This window comes from Silene latifolia, chromosome 6 (genome assembly GCF_048544455.1).
Source record: "Silene latifolia isolate original U9 population chromosome 6, ASM4854445v1, whole genome shotgun sequence".
Taxonomy (NCBI): Eukaryota; Viridiplantae; Streptophyta; class Magnoliopsida; order Caryophyllales; family Caryophyllaceae; genus Silene; species Silene latifolia.
Window position 1 is genome coordinate 25,779,744 of NC_133531.1, and position 24,111 is coordinate 25,803,854.

The window sequence follows — 24,111 nt, forward strand, 5'->3', positions numbered from 1 at the left end:
TAAATGATTTGCTCAATCATCATCAACAAAACTTCCTGTAAATATGTGTGACTTGTTAGATTCATATACTCGTGACGTGTTAGCTCAATGAACATTGATTGTGATTGTGATTGTGATTTTGATTTAAGGTGGAGTTAATTCCTTTGGTGTTATTAACTCCACGGTACGTACGTGTAGTCATGGACCACATTAGCATTGGCGCATAGCCGTTTCACAAAATCTCATCATAGACGGCACATATCCGTCTATAACTAAAGACGGGCCAAATATAATACAACATTCCTAATAGGACAAACAACAAGTGGGGTGGTGGGGCCAAAAATGTCACCACTTTCAAGCTATTTGATTCGTCTTTAGTTATAGACGGATATATCCGTCTATAACAAGATTAGCTGCAGTCGTTTATACTATAACAAATCATGTGTTAGACCTAATTAATGGGTTAATTTGAGTCGAGACGTTTCAGGTGTACTATGTGACGATGATTTTTGGTTCATAGTTGGGTACCCCGTATTTAATTCGTGGACTATTTTAGGTATGCAATTTTTCATTTAAAAAATGATCATGCTGATTTTTATATGTTGATTAATCATTTTGGCATGTAATACATTGTTTATTATTTTGAGTTGAATATTTTCAAAAACATTTTTTATTTTCATGAAGCATAACAATTACATAATTTTGGGGTAATACACTTTTATTAAGATTGATTTAAGATTTTTTAGGTCCGGTACAGTAAAGTCCACTTTGGATTAGTTCGCACAATGAGTTTCAATCGGAGTTGACGGTGTAAGAGATATTATCAAGGATCATTGTATAGAGTGGATATCATTAGCGGAAGCCGTTGTTGCCCATCCGAACTGATAAATCGATTAGTGTACTACAAATTTCTCCTCCCTCTTCCAGGGTTCTGGATGATGACAATCAATGGTACGGGACATCTTAATAACTTAGAGGTACTGAGACAAACCTAGATCACAATAAATCTTATAACTACAGTACATACTGTTTTTAGACAAACAATAAAACCCGACTAACGGAAGTTCACATAACAACAATTTATGGTAGCATTCACCAACGTATATAGACATGTAGTGTCAATTGTCCACGTACATGCAGTGATGGAGATGCTAAACAAGAAGCTTGTTATGCTTTTGCAAAGCTGAATTTGGTTTAATTTATTTCCCAATTCCAAAGCCAGTTGTTATTTTAACAAAAAGTGCCAGCTTTTTAATGTTTAGTTTTTCAGTTTCAGACGTGCATCACCCCAATAATTCAACCGTCCCTTTTAAACTTTTGCTACTCGTCACCTATGCAACATGGATTGCTCATGTTTAGAAATTGATATAGGGATGGCATAACAGATTATATTCCCGTCATCCTGGTCATTTGTTTATCTATTTCAATTAACGATATCTCAATCATTTATTTATCTTTTTTATATTGAGAATGTTTTCGTATGATAATTTGATCATTGACATAACATTTTGTCCATTTGTGTTTCAATAACAATGCCTACAAATGATCACCTTCTCTTTCCTTGATCTTAGTGCCAAAATCAAAGTTAAACAAATGACGTGAACAAAGAGAGTACAATAATGTTCGATGAAAAATACACTACTAACAATCAATAGATGTATTAAACACGGTTTTCTTCTCCAATTTGTTTAATTCAATTACATTGTACTTCTTAGTTTCGAAGATGTAGAAGATATAGAAGTTTCCCGCAGCCTAAAGTGTGGCGTGCATGTAGTCTGTCCTATTTTTCACGGTCAAAAAATCTACTCACATGCGAAAGTAACCGGAAGTAATCAAACAAAGGAAATAATACAACATTCTAGTTTCTTTGCGATCAAAATTCACGCATTGCATTGTCTCACCTTCTTTCTTTTTCCGAGTGAAAATTCTATATATTATTTTTTCTCGCCATTTTTCTTTTTCCGAGTAAGTTTCATCAGTTGTCTAATGGTACACTCTTAATCTCTTCTTAACCTAAACAAGATAATGATCCATAGTAATCTAAATAAATGATTATCATTTTAGTATATGTGACAAATGACATATGACCAAACATAGAATACAATGGGGGCGTGTACATTGTTTAGAAAGCGAACTAACAACAAAAGATCACGGAACTTTATTACTTCATCAATTATTGAAAACAAACGTCTCCTTCTCGTACAAATGGTTGGGTTATGAACCAATTTGTAAGTAAAAAACATATGACCCTCCACGACTTACTTTTCTCACTGAGCAAGTTTTCTGAGAGACGGTCTCTCAATAAATTTATTGAGAGAGTATTTTACAATTTTAAGAATAAATGGTACTAAAGGTAATAATATAGGCACAATCATGATTAAAGATAAAATAGGTACGAAATTACTATGTCACGATCAAACACAAATAAAAGGTATGAAAGACTAGTCTCTTAATAACCTATTAAAATACCATCTCTCCCAAGTTTTAATGTTTCTGAATTTGTTTTATTTTACATTTTTTTAACTTATATAAAAAGCCAGATTAATCAGTGAATTGAATTAGTAAAATGAATTGCTGAATATTTAACTATTTTTTATACTAGATTTCTTATTTGTTCTTTATATATATCGTTCTCACATTCCACATATTATTTTCTTTTTAATACGAGTATCTCTTTGAGAGTAAATACTATATGAAATGTTCTATAAAAGCATTTTTCATGTAAATTTGGTTATACAAAGTTCATAATTTTTCATAAGTTTGAAAGTCGAAGGCATGTCTCGGAAAACAAAAAGGTCATGTATAGTATTATGAAATGGATTGTGCATTCTCCTTGTAGTTGTTAGATGATTTTCATTCAAAATTCTATTTTGCCTTGTTTTATTCCAATTTTTAAGTTGTGATTCAATTGTGTATGAAATTGAGATAAATCATACAAGATACGAGTAGTATTCACCAATTTGTGGCCGATTATAGATATTCAGAGGCTTTTAAAACTTAAAGACGTAATTTGTACCTTACGCAGATTGTAATTCGTATGTTTATATTGTTGAATGAATTACTTTACATACGAATAATCAAAGATACTTCGGTAAAACAAATAATACGGTTTTAAATGAATGGATGTAAAACTTAAAAGGGTTCACTCAAAAATCATGAAATCATCAAATACTTTAGTGGCCATAAATAGAAAACATGTCCATTCATTTCATCAAAATTAAACTAAATCCACTCTTTAATGTATTGTAGCTGGCTACCTTACATTTAATTGGGCAACCACATCAATTTCGAAACATTTTCCTCAAAATGAAAAATATCGTTCTCCATACACGACCTTCCACATATTGAATCTTGCCACACTGTCTAGATCATAGTAAATGTTTCAGAGTTTATTGGCGTGGCTCCTCGTTTTTGTCTTTTCCAAATAATAAAGAGTCCTACTTATAACGGTCTTTTTAAAGAGACCTTTCAATCTTTCATGCACCCCCCCCCTCTCTTCCCACTTACCTTTTTTTTTCTTACGTCTCTTTAAAGTGACGGATTTTGTCCGTCATAAATAAGAATTTGTATCCAAAAAAACACCCATCTCAATTTTTCCTTTCTTTTAAGAAATCCACAAGACCACAAAGGGTTTAAATCATATTATCGCAATCAATCGATGTAATATCGTCAAGTTTTTGAGGAAGTACATCAAATTAATCGATTTAATTAAATTAATTAAATACGTCTACCTAAAATTCTTATGTTCTTACACAATCGCTCGGCTACTAGACACTGGCTCCATCGTCCAAAATTCCATATATGATTGGTTTTATGAACGATTATAATGTTTTAATCTAGCATTTACTAGATTACAAGTTTGAATCTTTTCTCACCCTAAATTAGTAGATTGTAATAGTTATTTACGATTTTACACTAATGTTTCCCGATATTTACGCCCTCGTTTAGGCCTAAAAATTTCTTAATACGTATGGAACATATTTGTCTTACAAAAATGAGTTGTAATTTTCTGTCCTATACTTAAAAATCTAAATTTAAAATCATTCACATTTATATCAAAATATTTCCAAAAAAAAATACTCGTATTAAGGAATAAAATACAAGTTCAAATCTAAATAAGTAAGAGCTTTCTCGTTACTAAAATCGATAACTTTTCTTAAACCAAAAATTTAAGTATAAAAAATCATCAAAAAAATCATCTTGTCTAAACTATTCAAAAAAATTTAAACATAAATCTCCTTTTTGAAAAAATAAATAAATAAATAAATAAAGTCTGGAGAATTCCCAAATGTTAGGAAGTTTGTTTGATTCAATGTGACATAATAGTGTAGTTTGTTTGATTCAATGGAAACAGAAAAAAAAAAATAAAAAAAAAATTGATTCATTTGAAAGGATGAATGAATGAATCTGCCCATTTAAAAAACCAAACAAATTAACACGATGACATCTCTAAAACAAAAAACACCCTAAAAATACTTCAACGATCGATCCAATTCGCCGCATTTTTCAAATTCGTCTCATACATTATACATATTTGGTTAACCGTAGTGAATTGGACCGAACGAAGAGACTAACCGCTTAAGAAAAAAACCCAAAACCCCGAAAAAAAAAATTACAACTAATAAAAAATCAAAATCATCTTACACCAAATTCCCAATAAGTTTGTTTGTTGTGTTTTACGGAGACATGTTAAATTAATTAACAAGGATTCAACGATGAATCGAAAAACTCGGGTCCGAGTTTAGTCCGGCAAACCGGGCAAACGGGTTGTTTAGATAGCCACGTGTCAGCACATTGAAGATGAAACCCGTGATTACAACCGGGTACAATTCTAGCCGGTTGATCATCTTCAATATCTTCCAAACAAACCGCACATTCATTTCCATGTACAAGTTTACATCCGGTAACCTTAGGCAATTTATCTAGCTCAGCCGGTGACAAACCCGTCTTCACCACCGGCTTAATTGGTTCAGGTGGAGCGCGACTCGCTGCGTACCATAACATACATATGTATACCATGAATACTACGCTCATACCCGCACATGGTAGGAATAATGCTAAAAATATCGACAATAACATTGTCGGCGTAGCCAGTTTATATATTTAAAAATATATAAATAGGTAGTCCGGACGTAACTGGACGTGACGGCCTGACGGGATGTTATAACGGTGGTATATAATTTTAGAGTGGTGGGGTTGTGGGTATTAGGGTTTTAATAAACGGGGTAAGGAGGGACAGATGTACGGAAAATGAAAATGTCATGGTGTTTATGTTGTGAAAAATATAGGGGAGGTTATATATATACACTTAATCTTGCTTGTGACGGGGTGGCGGGAAATAATGAGGTGGAAAATAGGTGGTGGTGATGACTAGATTAGTTGTATGACAATAGGTGTACAACTAAGAGAAGGAAGATTTGAGATATTCAAAGGAAATGCGTGATTCTTTGTTGACGTGTGAATTTATTTGAGGAATTAATATAGGAAGGAGTTATTGATTTTATTTTATTTTATTTGTGGTGGTTGTTGCTGTGAAATTAACGGCTATTTATAGGAAGATTTAGGAAGAGAAGAAAAGAAGGGTTTGCAAGTAAAGTTATGGTTCAAAACGATGCGTTTCTTAGACCATCTCCAAGCAGAAGGTCGAGTTAATCGGGTCACCAATATTTTTTCTCATTATCACACCTTAATTATCTTGACCCACTTTCATCCTCCCAAGCAGAAGGTCACGACCTAGGTCACCAACCCAATTATTTTTCACTTTTTAACCAATGAGAGAGTGCCACCTACCGGGTCATCATACTCAACCAAATGTCACCTTCTTTTTATTTTGACGGTTGTCCTTTTTTTTGTTTTCAGCCAATGGAAGTATGCCACCTAGCGGGTCACCAACAAGGTCACCAACTCAACTCAAGGTCACCAATTGACCCTGAGTAGTTGAAGGTCACCAAAATTAACCCCTTGATCCTAATTTAAGGTGTCATTAAGGTGACCCAACAAGGTCACGACCGCTTGGGGATGGTCTTATAGAAATTGACTGGAGGAAAAGTAAGAAATCTTCTAGGTTCTTATTGTCATGGAAGATATTTGTAAGGTGTTCATATAGAGATCTGACATAATTGATTCGATTTGAATAATTTGATGCAATTAATTTAACCTGTGTTCAGAGGTGATAATTGGGTTACTCAGATTGGTTATTATGGGTTGAGATCCTTGAGTCGGGTTAGCTTTTGTCAGCTCTACAGCCATATTTGACACGAAAATTGAGGACCCGAACTTGAACCCTTACTTGAATTGACTTGAAATGAATGTTTTTTGTTGCACGTTATTCATTAATCATTAATAATAACATATCTGAAATTGACTCGAACCCTAACTAGACCTGATCTGAATTCTGTTAAACTCGAACTAATCGGCCCGAACTAATCATCCCCGCACCCGGCCTGTTTACTAGACCTGATCTGAATTCTGTTACTCTTCCTTGTTCCGGCTGTTCCTTAATTTATTTTGTTATTAGTTTATAACTTATTTTTCTATTATTGGGGGTATTTGAATGAATTGATGCAGTGAATTGGTGTATAATTGACACTTTACTGGTCTGCAACAAGCTTCACTTTGGTGCCTTTTCTTGTTCTATTATTATGGATGCTTTTTTTCCCTTTCTAGAGGGTGTTTGAGTGTGTTTTTAGGGAGGCTTCATGAGGAGGTCAAGTTGTAATTTTAAAAAATAATTAAGATTAATATTTTTGACTAAATTGTGAGATACGAAATTCAATTAGCTCAACATCAATTGGGAACGATAGCTGATCTAGTACACATCAATAAATGTTTCTACGCCCATTTCTAATCTTGTCAGATCGTCTTTATTTTGAGAACACGTCTGCATACAATATATAAATAAGGGGGATTCAAACCCTTGACCTATCGTCAAGCTGCCTCAATCTTAATCACTAAACTACAACCTCTTCGATATTTTCTAATATTATGAATGTCACTAAATGACTCTACCTACCAACATCTTTCAAGTCGTTTTGGGCCGTGACGTGAGTTTTCGTTATCTATTGTCACTATTGATATTCCTACAACTCCGTATTTATTTGCGTTTATACTTGGCCCTTCAAATCGTGTATTTATTTGTCGTTTATACTTGGCCCTTCAAATCGTACGAAGCTCAATTTAAATTAGCACGGACACCAACACATTTCCGCTGGGTGTCCTCTCAACTAAAGTACTCTTATTAACAAATTAAAATAAAGTATAAATAAGGTATGAAACCACAATTAGTACGAATCCATTTTTGAAATAATGCTCAGAAATAAAATATTTGTCGTTTTGGGTCGGTTTTGAAAATATTTGTCAAAATGGTGTCCACGTAGGCTCGGAATTTCTGGACCTAAAACACGCCACTACCAATGGCGTGTTTACAATGAATAGGGAAAGACACATCATTAAAATGGACTAAAACAAACACGCCATTGGGAATGGCGGGTTTTGGAGCGGAAACACGCCACTCCCTATGGTGTGTCTATGTATTTGCCAAAATAGAGGAGAAGAAACACGCCACTGTGAGTGGCGGCTCTTGTGAACGAAACACGCCGTTCACAATGGCGTGTGAATGAAACACTGCATTGCTGCTTCATTTGCTGAAGAAACACGCCAGTCCCACTCGTTACTCTTGCTTTTCAAACTGGTAACCTTTTCCGAATCAATCAAACAACAAGAGCGTTGTATTCAAGCTTGCCAATCGCTTCAAACATAACTGTCTCGGGGCTGATAATCTCACCTCCCAATTAGTACTATGCGATGCAATGCAGCAATGCACGCCATTGTTGTTGTTTCATTCACACACCAAAAGCAAGAGTCGAGTCCACCCTCGACTCTGCTCCACCATCACAACCATTGATTCCTCCTCCCCTCAGCTCCACGCGCCGGTCACTATGGCCACCACTTCATCCCCTTCACCTTTTCAAGTTGTTTGATGAGAGAAACAAGAATTTTATTAATAGTGCGCTCGTTTTGCGGAAGCCTTAATCGTCCTTCCATCGCATATAATCAACCAAAACAAACAAATAATCAGTTAATTAAACTCAAACACCGAAATTGGTGGACTTTGGCATATCTTAGCTTAGTGACCTTGTGTTGAAATTGGTCCCATCATCAGTGAATCCAATAAACAACAAGAACTGGGTAATGATAGAGCATTATAAGAGATGATAAGGAAATAAATGATAGAATTAGAGGAGATGAATTTGTAGCTTAGAATAGAATTCTAGAAGAAATGCAAAGAAGAAATGGCATTAGAGGAAAATCAGGAAATGCAAGAAAGAATTCAATGATAGTACACGTGGTATATTCATGTGGAAGGAAGAGGAGGTGGACTTGTTAATTATGCGGTCAAAAAAAGAGACACGCCAGTCAGTTTGGCGTGTTTAATACAGGAGAAACGCCACCTCCAATGGCGTGTTTCCGCCTCCTATATTCTTAGGCCGCAGTTTTCTTCGACACTGTAAACACGCCATTTCTAATGGCGTGTTTAGTCCGTGTTTCAAAACCCGAGCCTACGTGGACACCATTTTGATAAATAGTTTCAAGACCGACCCGAAACGTTAAATACTTTATTTTTGAGCATTATTTTAAAAAATCGTTCAATTAGTACGGATAATTATTGGTTAAGCAGTAGTGGAGTATGCGTGATTAGCAAACAAAAGCAATTACAAATCATTTTTTAACAATATCTAACATCAAAAGCTAATCATTGAGTAGCATTATGTCTTAGCAGATAACCCACTCTCCACTCACTCACTATTTTTCGTCGCGAATTTGAAGAACGAAAGGATGGTGAATCTATCCTAGTCCGAAGCTAATCGACATTCAATAATAAAGACATATTGTAAATGTCAATTAGCTTAGTTGTTAAAGTCATTAGTAGTGACGCTCATAACCTGAGATCTCTGTGATATTTTACGACCTTATACCCATTTACGGGAAAATGAAACCCCTTTTAATCTCGTAATCGTGAAGTGAACATCCGACCTATATTTTTAACATCAATCATTATCGTCGAGAATTAACAAATTAATAAAGTGTAATAAAAGGGTTGTTTTAATTGAACAATGGACCATAAGGGTGGTTAAAGAAAACCTTCTTTTTGTTATGGAAGCCGTGGAAGTTATCATTCTTCTATTCTTTTTGTTCCTCAATTTGCAAGGATGGGAAAAGAGGTAGGCCATCTAGTTGAGTTTATCATCTCCTGCAAAAAAAAACTTTGCCATTATTTTGGCATTTGGATATAATCCATAACATCAAGTAGCGGATAACTATCTCGGCTTCCTTGTCCTAAAGAAAACTATCTCGGTAACCTCTTTGTATTATCAGCTGCCATATTCGGCCCCGGGTACAAACCATTTTTCAACCCACCCATCTTTTTTCTTCGAATGGAACGGTGGATAAATTTTGCCATACCTCTTCGATTAACCCTGTTTGAAACAAGAGCGCTGCGCCCAATAGTCTACGGGACCCTGAAAAATATTATGATAAAGATATACATTATGAAAAGGAAACAGGAAGGCAAAATAAAAATTTAAAAGAAGCAATAGCTTGGATTATACTCAAGGACATTGACAAAATCCAATAAAGTTAGAACAGGGAAACACACTAAAAACGCATTTCTAAAGCAGATAGATAAGCCATTACAGAAGATGTAAATGTCTCCCACAAACTCTGGAGCCCATCAGGGTTTTTTCAATTGTTCATAAGTTTTAAGGCTCCCGGTATTTTTTAATGTTGCCACTTGCGTGAATCGTAATCAGATTATTATCCTGCAATAGAAGCATTATTAGCATTTTATGTCCGTCTTAAGATTAAAACGGCCAAATAGCATCTCACTTGCATAGATAGAATAAGTTTTTTTTTTCTAAGCTCTAGGCATTCTGCTTTGTCTTATCTATCCTATTTGGCCCGTTTTAAGTTTAAGACGGATATTCCCGTCTTAAACAGGAATTTGTGTCAGCAAATAGACCAGGCTAAACCAGTTTCACATCCCACTTACTGCATTATTAATCCTGCAGTAAAACAAGAGTCAGTATCGAGTCTATCCTTGCTAAGAGTCATCTAGAAATTATCTACTCCCACCGTCCTGGCCATTTTTTGTACCTTTGGTTTTAGCACAAAGATCAGAAACAGGGAGTAGGTTCAAGTCTACCCTTCAAACACGTTTTCCTAAATCAAAAAGCTAAAAATACGACTGAGATACACAAAAATGGAATGGGTAATCAAATGGCTTATCTGTTAGCCCTAAATAGGGAGGAGCCTTATTAGAAGCACTATGATAATGATGATTAACCTAACTCTAGTAGCCATAATTTTCCCAGTTCTTAATGATCATTAGGTGCAAGTCGTGCAACGCAACTTTTCTGTAGCCAATCCTAGGTTACATATGGATTATTCAGTCATTAGATAATACACAAGCCTAACCAAACAAAAGTTAGGAGAGCTAAGATGGCTTTTTGTCATTTCAAATTCATATCAGATGCAAATAAGGACGCCAATACATGCTCCGCTACCTCATTTGAAAATCAATTTCCAAAGTCGTAACAATTTTGTTGCCACAAAAGGAAAATGGAACCTTTATTTCAAATGTTCAGACGAACTGTAAGGCAAAAAGGGAATTTAAAGGCTAGTACTATTAAATTGTGTTTTGCAATGCAGATAGATTTGAATTTTAAGCTATCTACTGAACAATTTTTTTTAGTTAACACTTGAAAAATTAACACAACTTGAGCAGAACAACTTATCGTCTTACTAAACAAATACACAGATAAGAATTAAGAGACAAACATGTTCCTAGGCCCTACCGAACTAATCTTATCCAAGATTAGAAAAAAAAAAAAAAAAAGCAAGGCATTAATCCTACGAGGATGGCCCTTATACTAGGTTTGACTGTTTTAAGTATCATAGCCACTGGTTAAATCTCATAGCCCATAACGTGCTTAAGAAAAAGTTCCTAGTGAAGCATCCGCATGCACATCAAAGAACTGTGAGAAGACGAGTTTTACTCACCCACAGAATATTGCAAATAAGCTACAGAAGTTTTAGATAAATTTTATGTATCCCGTAACATGTCTTTCTTAATCAGAAAATGTCAAGTGCAAAATTGTGTTTTATTATTGAGGTTACATAAGATTAGTTTGACTTCGTAGCTCTTGCTAAAGGACATCCCAAACTAATTCTAGAAATAGCTCGCCAAATTGTCATTGTATATTATGTGTGAAGTTGCACTCAATTGAAGTAATTTTCATTATTGGTGATTTGAAAACAGACCCCCTGTATTTTAACACAAGGGAAGATCTCGAACATCTGATATTCTGACCCCCCTTACCCTGTCTTTGACAATAGCATTTGGAACCAAGGAAAAGTCGTTGATGTAATGATGTTACTGTCTAGAGCGAGTTAAACCTTTATTTTCATGGAGGGTTCAAAATATGCAAAGGACTTCTATTGAAAAAGGTATTCAGGAATACATACAAGTTTTACATTATCACCTCATTAATATTTAGCTCGCCTAAAACAAACGCGGATTCAACTGAGACTTGCTCAGACCTTGAGTGGAAAGGCATCTCTGACTTTTCTGTTGTTTAACATATCATTCAGTACGGGTCGAAATCAGCTAATAGGATGATGAAGCCTCTTTACTACATGTATGTTTGCAAGTATAAAAAGATAAAACTTTTTTGAGACTCACTTTTAGCACTTCAAAAGTTTTGTTTGGGGAGTAAAAGATTAGTGGGATTGTTGGAATCCTGTTTCAAAATGCTAAATATATATTCCCAACCTTTTCCGATTAACAAATTACAATTTGAAGCTCATTATTAACGTAATTGAGTTGGAGTTGGGCGACGCAAATAAGCGAAAATTAATACTCCCTCGTCCCGGTCAATTGTTTACCTTTGCTTTTGGCAGAAAGACCAAGGATAGAGGAGGGGACCATTTGTGGTTATTGAGTGACAAATGGACAATAGGTTATGTGGATGATCAAATTACCCTTCAAAAAGCATTTCCGAAATAGAAAGGTAAACAAATGAATTAAACACCCAGAAATGGAAAAGGTAAATAAATGACCGGGACGGAGGAAGTATAATCTTGGTCATCCTTCATGCAAATGAAAGGTAATGAGAAATTACTAAAACTCGAGGAAGAAAGAAATAAGCTTAATAGACGGAGAAGCATAAGAGATAAGACATGTTTGGTACCTGATCACATATTTGGCAATGAATCAGAGGACATGTTTGAAGATAGAGCAAAGTATCCTGGCCTGTATATTCAGACAAGAAGATTCCTCATTATGAGAATTATGTAAGAGTAACATCACCGCAAGTCGGTAACAATCTAATTTCAAAGGGGTGGTCTATACACAAAAAACTGAGACAGAATTTAGTGGGATGGGTTTCTCTCTACCTAAAACACCAAAAGCTGAAGAATGTCATTTCCTAGTACTAAATTAAATCTGTAAAATGGCTAATCCGAATTGTTATACTTATACCTAACATTTGGGCAATTAGCCAGATTACAGAGTTTGAATGTCTTCAGTAACTCAAACTTCCCTACAAGTGTCAAACTCGAGTGAGATTCCAACTCCGTCTTAGATATTATATGATTCTTTTTTCCAAGTTTTTGGCCAAAAATGAAGTGCCCAAGTGTCATAGAGCGTCTCAATATCAGGGTGTCCTATAAGAGTATAGAAAAACTAGGACTCAGAAAATACTCACTTTGATCAAGTTGAGAATGTGACAGTTCTAAAACATGGAGCAGCATCCAATGACCTTCGGGAATACTCATATATCGAAACATTTTTTTATGTTCAAGTCAATAACCTTGAAACCGTGGTGAACTCTAGAAATCTCAGAAGATTAATTCACCAATGATCACCACAAGAACATTCCCCATCTTTGAAATGGTGGAAGCGATTAGTATCTCTAACAAAAATTTCCCGCCCTTCAAAGCTAGAAATAAATTTAATAACTGCATGGCAATCGCCACAAATCCTAAGGTTCTTAATGACACGAAGAGGAAACCCTGCACGAGAATTTAAGAGCCCAAAAGCTACGGCTAATTTCTCGCTATGTCCACACAGCATCTGCTCCTTATCTTGCTCCTCCACATCATGCAGCACATAATCAGTTTTCGGGGCTAGTCCCGCTTTCTGCATCTCTGAGCCCAATGCGTCCAATTTTTGGATGATTTGGGCCATTTGAGGATGGGTTTTGTCCCCAGCAAGAAGCATGTGGACTTTGTTTTTGATCTCAATCCAACTGCAGCCAGGATTCTTCTTCAAACCTGTTCCCTTCATCAAATCCCTCACTCTGTCCACATCAGCCCACATAGTCTTTGAAGCATAGATATTCGAAAGAAGGACATAGTTCCCAGGATTTTTAGGCTCCAACTTGAAAAGCTTCTCGGCAGCAATTTCTCCGAGCTCTAAATTCTTGTAGACTCTACAAGAACTGAGAAGAGCTCCCCAAACACAAGCATCTGGCTCAAAAGGCATTTCCTTGATCAACGAATAAGCTTCTTCAAGCTTGCCTACACGGCTCAAGAGACTCACCATACAAGCATAATGCTCCATTCTAGGTTCAACACCATAATCTTTAGACATATTATTAAAATAGTGCCACCCCTCATCAACAAGGCCTTTCTGATTACAAGCAGAGAGCAAACAAGTAAATGTCACAGAGTTTGGTTTCTGTCCACTCTTCTTCATCAAATCAAACATATCAAATGCTTCTTTGTGCTTTCCATGCATAGCGTATCCACCTATTATCACATTCCAAGTTACCAAATTTTTAGTCGGCATTGCATCAAAACATAGTCGAGAATCCCTTATTTTGCCACACTTTGCGTACATGTCTATAAGCGCACTGCCAACAAAGACGTCGTGCACCATCCCCCTTCTAAGAGAGAAGCAATGTGCAGCCTTCCCGTGCATTAACGCTGCCATATTACCACAGGCAGGAAGTAAGCAAGGGATGGTGACTGCATTGGGTTTCACACCAGCAAGCTGCATATCAGTGAAAAGCTTCAAAGCCTCGATATCTTTCCCATTCTGGGAACAACAAGCAATCATTGATGTCCAAGAAACGACATTTAGATCCATGCCATGCCCTCTCAGTCTCTTAAACAAGACTAGTGCATCATCAACAAGACCATTTCGCGCAAGTCCAGTGGCTAAGGCATTACATGAACCCATTTCCATATATCCCAACTGATCAAAAACAAGCTTCATCTCAGGGACACACCTACACTTACCATACATATTGACAAGAGCACTCACAACCCAAGCATCCGACTCAAAACCCCTCTTGATCACATAATCATGAATTTGAACTCCCACATTTAAAACCTCCAAATCTGCAATTGCAGCTAACACACTCGAAAAGCTACTCCCATCAGGCTGAATACCCTTCAAATGCATATCCCTAAAAACAGTAATTGCCTCCAAATACCCACCACTCTGATTAAACCCGGCAATCAAACCATTCCAAGAAATCAAATTCGCTTCCAAACCCAACTTTCCCATCTCATCAAACAACCCTTTCGCCGCACCTACATTCCCATCTCTAGCATAACCAGCAATCATAGCACTAAAAGTGACAACATCTGGTTCAGAAATTTCATCAAGCACCTTATGTGCAACACTCAACCGACCACATTTCACATACATATGAACCAAGGACGACTGCACAACATTATCATATCCATGCCCACATACTTTCACAATCCCATGAACCTGTCTACCAACTTCAAAAGCCGACAACCCGGCACACGCCTTCGCCACAGCCGGCATTACATACCCATCAGGAAACACACCTTTAGATAACATTTTCCTAAACAAATGTAACACATTGTTAAAAAGATTAAATTTTGACAATGCATTAATAACAATTGAGTAAGAAGATGAAATGGGTTCATCAATGGAGTTAAGGAAAAGTGTTGCATCATCAAAACAATGGTGATTTGCATATAAAGATAGCAACTTTGAGGAGAAGGATACATCAATTAAAAACCCAGTTTTAAGAATGTGAGCATGTGCTTGTTTAGTACGAAAAATTGAAGATGAAGCTGACTTTAGAATTAATGGGATACTTAATGTTGATCTACTTATTTTAAAAATTGGTTTGGTAGCCATGACATTTTAGTGATCTTATACGGTGGTGTTGTTCAACAATCGGTACGTGACGATTGTAAAGGATGATTAGTGTCAGCCGACTCAGAAGTCTGGAGTTGTTGTTGAGGTTGTTGATTGAGTAATGATCAAGGTTTTAGTAAGTAGACTTCTGAGTTCTGGGTTTAAGTCACTTCAATTGAGGTGTTTTTCAGTGGAAAAGAGTGGAGGGATTAATGTTTAAACAATCACAATAGGCTTTGTTGGATGTGTTAAAATTATTCACTTCTTTTCTCTAACCTCCTTCTACACGGATTAACTTTAAAATTAAACTAGTACTAGATTTTGTGCCCGTACGTTGTACGGGTTATAATATTGTTTTGTCTCTAATTGTATTTTCGCAATTGAGAAGTTATGTTTACTTTCTTAACATTAGTTTTCTCGTGAGAATGTGAGTATATACAAATACATTAAAATATTTTTTTTTAGAATATGATTATATACAAATAAATTAACCTTCTTTTTTTATGATTTGTGTATATAAAAGTTATAATCGCTATGCACGAGTAACTAAATAGTGTTCTGTTTGTGAGTGAGCTTGTACAAATGTAATTTTTTTTTGCATCTGAAAAATGTAAGTTTTTCTTCGTAGAATAAATAATTAATGAGTTAAATACAGGCATGACTAACTCAATATTAGTTGTTATATGTTATATTTGAAGAATAATTAGAAATTATTATTATTTTAAATATTTTAAATTACAAAAATAATTGAAAAATCAAGTTTATATATTTTATTAAATTAATATAATTTTTATAAATTCTTCACTATAAGTATGGTAAGTAATATTAATTATAATATTATTATTATTGAATATGATTGCTTTTGACAAATAAAATATACCATATCAATCTATATTTTGACATGTATTCTGATTCTACCTCGACCCGTGACCCGTATAAGCCCACCCATATTTAGTTTGACCCGTATTCGAGTTTAACATGTATGAACCGCCTCAGCAGTCGACCCATCCAATCCGTTTGAGTGGTCTACAACTGTTTTAAAATTCTTATCATTTTAGCTTTTTACTTTTAAAGTTTATATATATATATATATATATACTAATATAACCCTTCATCTTGATTGGATAAAATTTCCATAAGTTTGGTGATAGTTCTAGGTAGTTAAAAAAGTAAAGTAAGGCAATTTACAACATGTAAACAATTGAAATAGAGTGAAATTAAGATAAGAAATATACCAACTTAAATAAAAGGAACAAAGAAATTTGAATAAATTAGAGAAGAATTAAACTAAGAACAAAGAAAGATTACAAATTTAATTAATGAGAAATTGAGAGGAAAAATAAGACGGGTTTTCTATCCTCTAAACTATACTACTCTACTGTTTTCTATTTCTCAAATGAATAAAGCTGCGTCTAAAACTATTGTCTACCCTGTTGTATTGTTGTGTACACTGCCTTTTATATCCCCTCAATACAAAACAGCAAATTACAAAACTGCCCTCGCTTAAACTCAATGAAAGAAATGAATTGCCAGGGGCTCAATAGTCTTTTCCATGACCCATGTTAACCTGGTGTCAGTCACAGGGAATTGAGTACCGGTTTCATATGTTATGTAAGCAGGTGGATGGTGTCGTAGTAACATATGTAACCACTTACGGAGGAAGCAGGCTACGCCAGTATATATCAAAAATAGAATGGAGAGCTGCAGCCACACATAACAAAAACCAGAAAACTAAATTGCTAGTAAATGGTTCCAGGGGTGTTAAAAAAGATATCTATTCATAGACACTTAGACGTATATCTTGTCATGGATCATACTGCCAATCAACTGTTTTTCGGACCAATATGATCTTTTACTTCCATGAATATGGATCTACCTTTCTGAGCTTTTGCCTAATATGTACATCAGTACAGTACATGAAGTGCTGGTGCAATTATGAGGATGTCTCACATCTATTTTTGCTTTGTGAAGTTGTTTGTCTTTATGGGATCAATTCGTAAAGGTGAGACCACTTACAAACTTATTATGTTGGCTTGGTTGGAATAAGGAGAGGAAAATGACTTTCGGTGAGCTGCAGCCACAAATAACAAAAACCAGAAAACTTGTCATCACCAAATTACATTAATAATCATAATCAGTTGATGTTTAGAAAATCAAAGTTGAACTAACATCATAAAAATCCTATTTGTTCAGCAAATTACAAAAACCAGAAGATGAACATCGAATATTGCTCATTTTATTTGTTCATAATCAAGAATAAACATGTTATTTCATCCCTTAATTCAAAAATCCTACATCTGTCGAAGTGGTGGACTCGGGTTTTGCTGCCACTTCGGTTGAATTTGTCGACCTTGGTGGTCAGATTGGTTGCAGGTTACGGTTCAACTGCTCGGAATCGATGATGAATGATGGAGTGGTGGTGCTGGCGGTCGAACTGGCGGTTTGATGGAGATGAATCGAGACATGGTGGTTGTAGAACGGAGCACAGGAGAAATGGAGGTCAGGCGACAATGGTTCGAATTTATGGCGGTCGTACGGTGGCAGGCTGCTACTGATTGTTGTTGCGGTGGACAGAGGAGGGCGAATCAGTGGAGCTGCTGGTGGTGGTTGTCGAATTGAACGGAGGTCTTCAATTGAAGGAGCAGCGGCGAATCGAGTTGATGTGGACCCGTTTTTATGCTGATGTTGGTGAAGTGAACCCGGGTTTTAATTCCGAGTTCGGAATTGAAGATAGAGAATTGAATTGGGTGGTTGTTGTGGTCGGGTAGTGGTGTTGATCAAATTGATTTCCAAGCTCGATCATGTTAATCAACAGTCCTAATGAAAATCCCACCTAAAAAATCTTCGTCACCATCACAAAATTTAATTTCCTAGATCATTGATTTATGATTCATCAATGGCTTTGCTTTGCTATTCCAATCGCGCTCAATGTCTTCCGCTACCTTCATAGCATCTACTGATACACCTAGCGGGCCTCGTTTAGTGAAGCCTACCGAATATAAGCCATTCTCGCCTTTCCAACCTTCCGGGAATGGTATATATATATATGATTCTTTGGAGATTTAGCTTATATAGGATTCAAAAATAAAACTCAATCTTTTTTGTAATTTATTATATCTCTTATTAAAAATAATTATCTTCAACTGAGTTTATTATTAAAAATAAAAATCGTGTTTTAAAATAGTTGGAGTAAATTAATCGAAAAAAAGCTCTTTTATATATATCTAGATTTAATGCGCAACGATCGCCAATTTGTAATATACTATGATGTAATAATACTCCACATCCTTGTTTTTTTTGACTTAAATTTGTTGAATTGAACTTAACTTATAAGCTTAACTTTACTGAACTTATAGGAGCTTAAAGTTTCTGAACTGAAATATATATAGGAACTGAACTGTAGTTACAAAGTTTAGTTTGTAGAAAAATGTGTGTGAATTGAGCTTAACTTTTATGAACAAAACTTAGAGCTAAACTAAACTACTCATGAATTAAAACAATTCCCTTTTTAACCATAGTAGAAAAAACGTCCATGTTACCAAATCAATCAAAATCATCCACCACTGTTGAAGTGATACCCTTTTAACCAAAAATACTTCGTTTCCGTAGCTATATAAGACTACCTTTGGCCATATGGTGTGATTAATATGATAATAAATAAATATTAGAGGAGAGTTGCACCGTTTTATCGTCTTAACCAAAAAGATAATATTGTGATGTAGGGAATACTCCCTCCATTCAACTCTACTTTGTAATATTTGCTTTATTACATTTGCCAACGTGACTTTTACGTGGTAAATATCTTTAGCTGTGTATTTGCAAAAATTATTAAAGTTAGATATTTTTAATGTACTTTTAAAGACGAATCAAATAAGATTTCACATGAATATATTTTAACTTATGTATTGAGAGAAAATTGAAGTTGAATGTATGAATAATGTGCAAAAGAGAAACATGCGAAGTGTAGTTGAATGGAGGAGTATTTGAAGAGTAATATATATCTAATTCAACAAACTTGATCGACTCGTCAATGTATAAGTTAATTCTTTGAGTATATAAAACTCATCGGTTAGAATTGTGCCAAATTTGCAACCACCATTAATCCAAATCTTAAACCTTGAAAAAAATAAAAATCCGATAAATATATGATCCTAAAAATAAAACCTTATTATATTTAAACATGCATAATTACATCGTTAAGTATGATCCCTTTTTCCTATAACAACTTAGGTACGATCGTACGGAGTAGTTCTTTCTTGTATAAAGTGTTTGTTTATATGATAAATCCTTGTTCTTGCAGTATTGCTTGAGCTCTCTTGAACTTACCAAAATTTGACCCGTACCAAAACTCATTAATAATCCCACTTCAATAATACCTTTGGCTCATTAATTTGCTTGAAAAATTCCCAAATTTAGAACTATGGAACTATATATCTTGTCATTTTGGTAGTATCTTATCACCTTAAATATCTTGATTTCCTCCGGTATGCTAAGGATGTCCATGCAGTGACCGAACATTGCTCTACACTGAATTATCATATCTAAGTAGAAAATAGGGCCATCAATCAACTCAACCGTAAAGAGATAAAGTAATGTGTAAAAGAGTTATAAAGTAACGATATTGTAAACGGTAAGTTCAAAGTTACCGAAGAACGAATTCTAAGATAAATAAAATAGAGATGAGTAATATATACAAAGTACTACCTTTTTTATATAATTTTTTTTTTTACTTAAATCAACCCTTAACTTCTTCTTTATATTATTAGTCATTAACTTCTTCTTTATATTATTAGTCAAAAATTTGAGTATGCAATTTTTTTGGTATAAAACGTATCGCACAAATATTATTGCATGAAAGTACCCTTGATGCCAAAAACATGGATTATCAAGGCTAACTTATTATATCATATTCAAATGACATTAATCATCATTACTTTAAATAAAGAGAATAAAATATTTACCTTGAGTCTTTCATCAGAACTCTTTCGATTATACTCTGTATACGATATACCTATTAGAAATTGGCAAGCTTTATTAGTGGCACCACTGTGAAGAGCAGAAGTCCAAACATATTAATAACGCATAAATACAAAACTAATATAATGTAATATAGGTCGTACAAAATTATAACATTCACTCATTCATTCAGAATTTATTAACGTACCTTACTATACAAATCTTATAGTTGCTTTTTGTCAAACTTGATTCCTGAAAGGAAAAAAAAAATTAATTAGTTCTCTATTAAAAGCTATAATCATGCAAATATGCAAATGACTGATTTTACGTATATTGCTACCATACAAAAACAAAACCGATGAGGACATTGTTGGGGTTGCTGGACTATTTATATAGCTTAATATTGGTGAGATTGATAGCGGCTAATCTTTTAGTTGTGGTAGACTTTTTGATTGAACAACAATTTATCATGATAATATTTTTTAAAGTGTTTTATTAATGTTGAGACTCTCAAAAGTCGTTCGTTAAATTTGGACTCTCTGTAATCGCTCGAAAAAAGCTTGCTTTATTAATATAGATAGATATTGATTGGTGTCCGGCTTCGTCCGGGCAACCTCTACTTACCATTATTTTATTTTTTTCATTAAATAAAATTACTTAAATTGCATAAATCATAAATTTATCATTAATATAGTTTTTTATGACATATCCTAAAATTATGATGAAATAAATTTAGAGACAAATTTACTACTCCTGCTATTAATATTTTACTCTTATTAATGAAACAATAGTAATAACATTTCACTACTTGCCCGTAATAATTGTTACTTTTACTACTCTCGCCGTAATTATTGTTACTTTCACTACTGCCGCATTAAGCCATTAATATTGATAATTTCACTACTCCCGCCGTAATTATTGTTACTTTCACTATTGCCACATTAATATTGATTATTTCACTACTCCTGTTGTTGTTTCTACCACTTTGACTAATCTCGCTGATAAAATAGTTACTTTTACTATTCAAATGAGTGATTACTATTATATAACTATATCCAATGTTACTACAATTCTTTTCTTTTTTTTTTTTTTTTTTTTTTTTTTTTTTTTTTTTTTTGATGACGAGGAGGTTGGATCCTCCCGGATACTGAGACCCCACCCTACTAGGCGTCCCGTACCATGTGAGTTCTTTCCCGCGGGATTATTCCCTCTCCAAGGCCAGTCCCAGAAAGTGTTCATCTAGGGAATCGAACCCAGGACCTCGCAATTCCTCCTTAGGAGGCTTTGAGGTTACCCTGGAATTCCACTAGACTCACACATCTTGGGTCAATTCTTTTCTTTACTGACGAAATTACTTTTACTATTTAGACATGCAATTTTAAGAGGATTATATATTTATATAAATATATTACATATATGCATTAAATCAAATTGAAAGAATTATGCAATATTATATATTATGGAATCTAACTTGAATTATTTATAACCTACTTATTATATTTTTGTATGTTAAATAATTAACATCTCTATACATCTAATAAATTATATAGTTTAATAAAATTGCATAGATTTTAAATTTAATACATAATTTTAGGATGATAATAATTAATACCATAAGTGTGCATGTTTATACTAATTAACTAGTTTGGGTGCCCGTGCGTTGCAACGGGGTAATTAACTTAGTAAAAAATTTGGTTATAAGGTCTTAATATTTACATTTTATGTCTAATCATTTATTTAGATATGATTAAAAGTCTAAACATCTTATTTAAGAAACGCAAAAAATGTTAGGTTGATACCTAAGTTCCAAGGATGCCTCATATTTATAATCATAAGACCACTACATCTTATGTTAATCTTTTGATGTGGGACAATTCTATTATTTTTATATAATCCTACATTATTTATCAATGTGGACCTAAGAAGCACACAATTTTATATATGTACAAATTATATGAAATCTATATGCTAATGATATCATTTTCACCACGAATCAAATTATGTTATTTTCATAATTTTCTTAACGATAATTTTTTGCCAAATGAAATGTAATTTTTTATATAAAAATTAGAAACATCACTTGAATATAATATAAGAAATAAATATTATAATAATTAAAAGATTTTCCACTTTATTTTTTACATCAAAAAACATTATTTATGATACTTTCCTAAATTAATTTTTAAGATCGCCCCACCTTATGATAATTTCTGATGTGGGACAATTCAACCATTTATATGTAGTATATTTACCACACCTACATTATTTTTCAATGTGGGACAAATAACACACGAAAAAGTGTACCATCTCTTTTGCACCTATTTCGATATCCAACCCGATTTAATAATGAGAAAATATTATACTATCTATTTATATTCGTACGTTTTTTTTCCATTTTTTGTTATAATTAAAATATGTACAAATGATATGATTTAAATTACATTTTTTTTTCTAACACGAAATTTAAGATCTAATTGAGGGAGCAATAAAATGTATAAACAAATGCAAAATATTTTCTTTTTCTGGTGCGATTTTGATTAATGGTTAAAAATTATGATGTGTTTTAGTTACTCAAATGTAATGAGGCATATAATTACCTATATTTGAAAGTTAAAAAGATTTAATTCTACTATTTATCAAAGTAAAAAAGCTCATTATCTATTTGTTTGTGGATTCAAGATCTTTTTATGCAACACTTGATTGTATTACATTATATGACACATTAATAACCAATTTATGTATATTTAGCACCCATTTTATTTTTTAATTATGATTTTGTCTTAAGTAAAGTTATTATACGATCGATTGTCTTAAAATAAACATTATAATATCACTAATATAGTAATATATAGGGTTTTTAGATAACTTATACCTTGAATAACTTACTTTTTCAAATCTTATACCTAAGATAACTTTATTTAAAATTTTATACTTAAAATTACATTTTCTTCCAAACTTAATACCAAATCTCAAAAAAAGCCCTTAATTGACGATCCTGTCCTTATTAATAAAACATCATCATCCTTTCCCCCACCTATTAACCCACACATCCACAATTACCACCACTAAAAACTCTCAAATTAGTAAGGGCAAATTCGTCAATTTAGGGCTTTTTTAAAGATTTGGTATCAAGTTTGAAAGAAAATGTTATTTTAGGTTTAATATTTTAACGAATGTTATCTTAGATATAAGATTTGAAAAAGTGCGAGGTATAAGTTATCAAAAAATCCTAATATAATCACTTTTTAAATATCTACTTGATTAATATTTGTATGGTATTGTTGTAACTAAGGTTTGCCGTTAATACAAACTCTTATAAGAACTCTCTAAGATAATTTTTAAGCGATTCAAAAGATTTTGGCTTGATACCGCTAAGTTTAAAATATGACTCATATTTATAATCATATGATACCTCACCTCATGATAATCTTCTAATGTGGGACAATTCAACTATTTATATGTAGTATATTTATCACACCTACATTATTTTTCAATGTGGGCAAACAATATACTTATAAATACACCATTTTTTCGGACCTAATTCGACATCTAACCCAGTTTAATACTCCGTAATAATAAGTAAATACTATACTATTTATTAATATTCGTATAGTACAATTTTTTTTGTAACTTCTTATCATAATTAAAATATGTGCAAATAATATGATATTATATTCTAATGCTAGCATTTATTTACCACGAATCTAATTATATAATTTTTCTAAAAAAAAATTATGTTAATTTTTTTGCTAAATGAGATGTATAAGTTTTCATATAAAAATTATAAACACCACTTGGACATAATATAAAAAATATGTATATATCATACTGTGAAGATAATGATATAAACTCTTAGGAGCTCTTCAAAACAATGCTTAAGAGACTCAAAAGGTTTTTGGTTGGTATTTAGGTTCCAATGATGACTCCTATTTATAATCATAGGATCACCCACCTTATGTTAATCTTTCGATGTGGGACAATTCTATAATTTATAC

General features: G+C 33.6%; 1 protein-coding gene across 5 annotated transcripts; it reads right to left on the reverse strand.

The window, feature by feature from the left end:
• Nucleotides 1-8,938: 8,938 nt before the first annotated feature.
• On the reverse strand, nucleotides 8,939-15,405 carry LOC141586563 (pentatricopeptide repeat-containing protein At1g20230-like). Of its 5 annotated transcripts, XM_074407842.1 has the most exons (4): nucleotides 12,744-15,405; nucleotides 12,228-12,289; nucleotides 9,442-9,497; nucleotides 8,939-9,229 (listed from the first exon to the last, which is right to left on the reverse strand). In XM_074407842.1, the coding sequence occupies exon 1, from the start codon at nucleotides 15,158-15,160 to the stop codon at nucleotides 12,890-12,892; it is 2,271 nt and encodes a 756-aa protein (XP_074263943.1). In that variant the 5' UTR covers nucleotides 15,161-15,405; the 3' UTR covers nucleotides 8,939-9,229; nucleotides 9,442-9,497; nucleotides 12,228-12,289; nucleotides 12,744-12,889. The 5 variants fall into 5 exon arrangements, with proteins under 5 accessions (XP_074263943.1, XP_074263944.1, XP_074263942.1 ...); XM_074407843.1 differs by having other exon boundaries at nucleotides 8,939-9,497; nucleotides 12,228-12,284; XM_074407841.1 differs by having other exon boundaries at nucleotides 8,939-9,497.
• Nucleotides 15,406-24,111: the final 8,706 nt, after the last annotated feature.

Bases quoted from the DNA above. Each gene is read 5' to 3' on its own strand.
- LOC141586563 (XM_074407843.1), bottom strand. From the start codon at position 15,160: ATGGCTACCAAACCAATTTTTAAAATAAGTAGATCAACATTAAGTATC.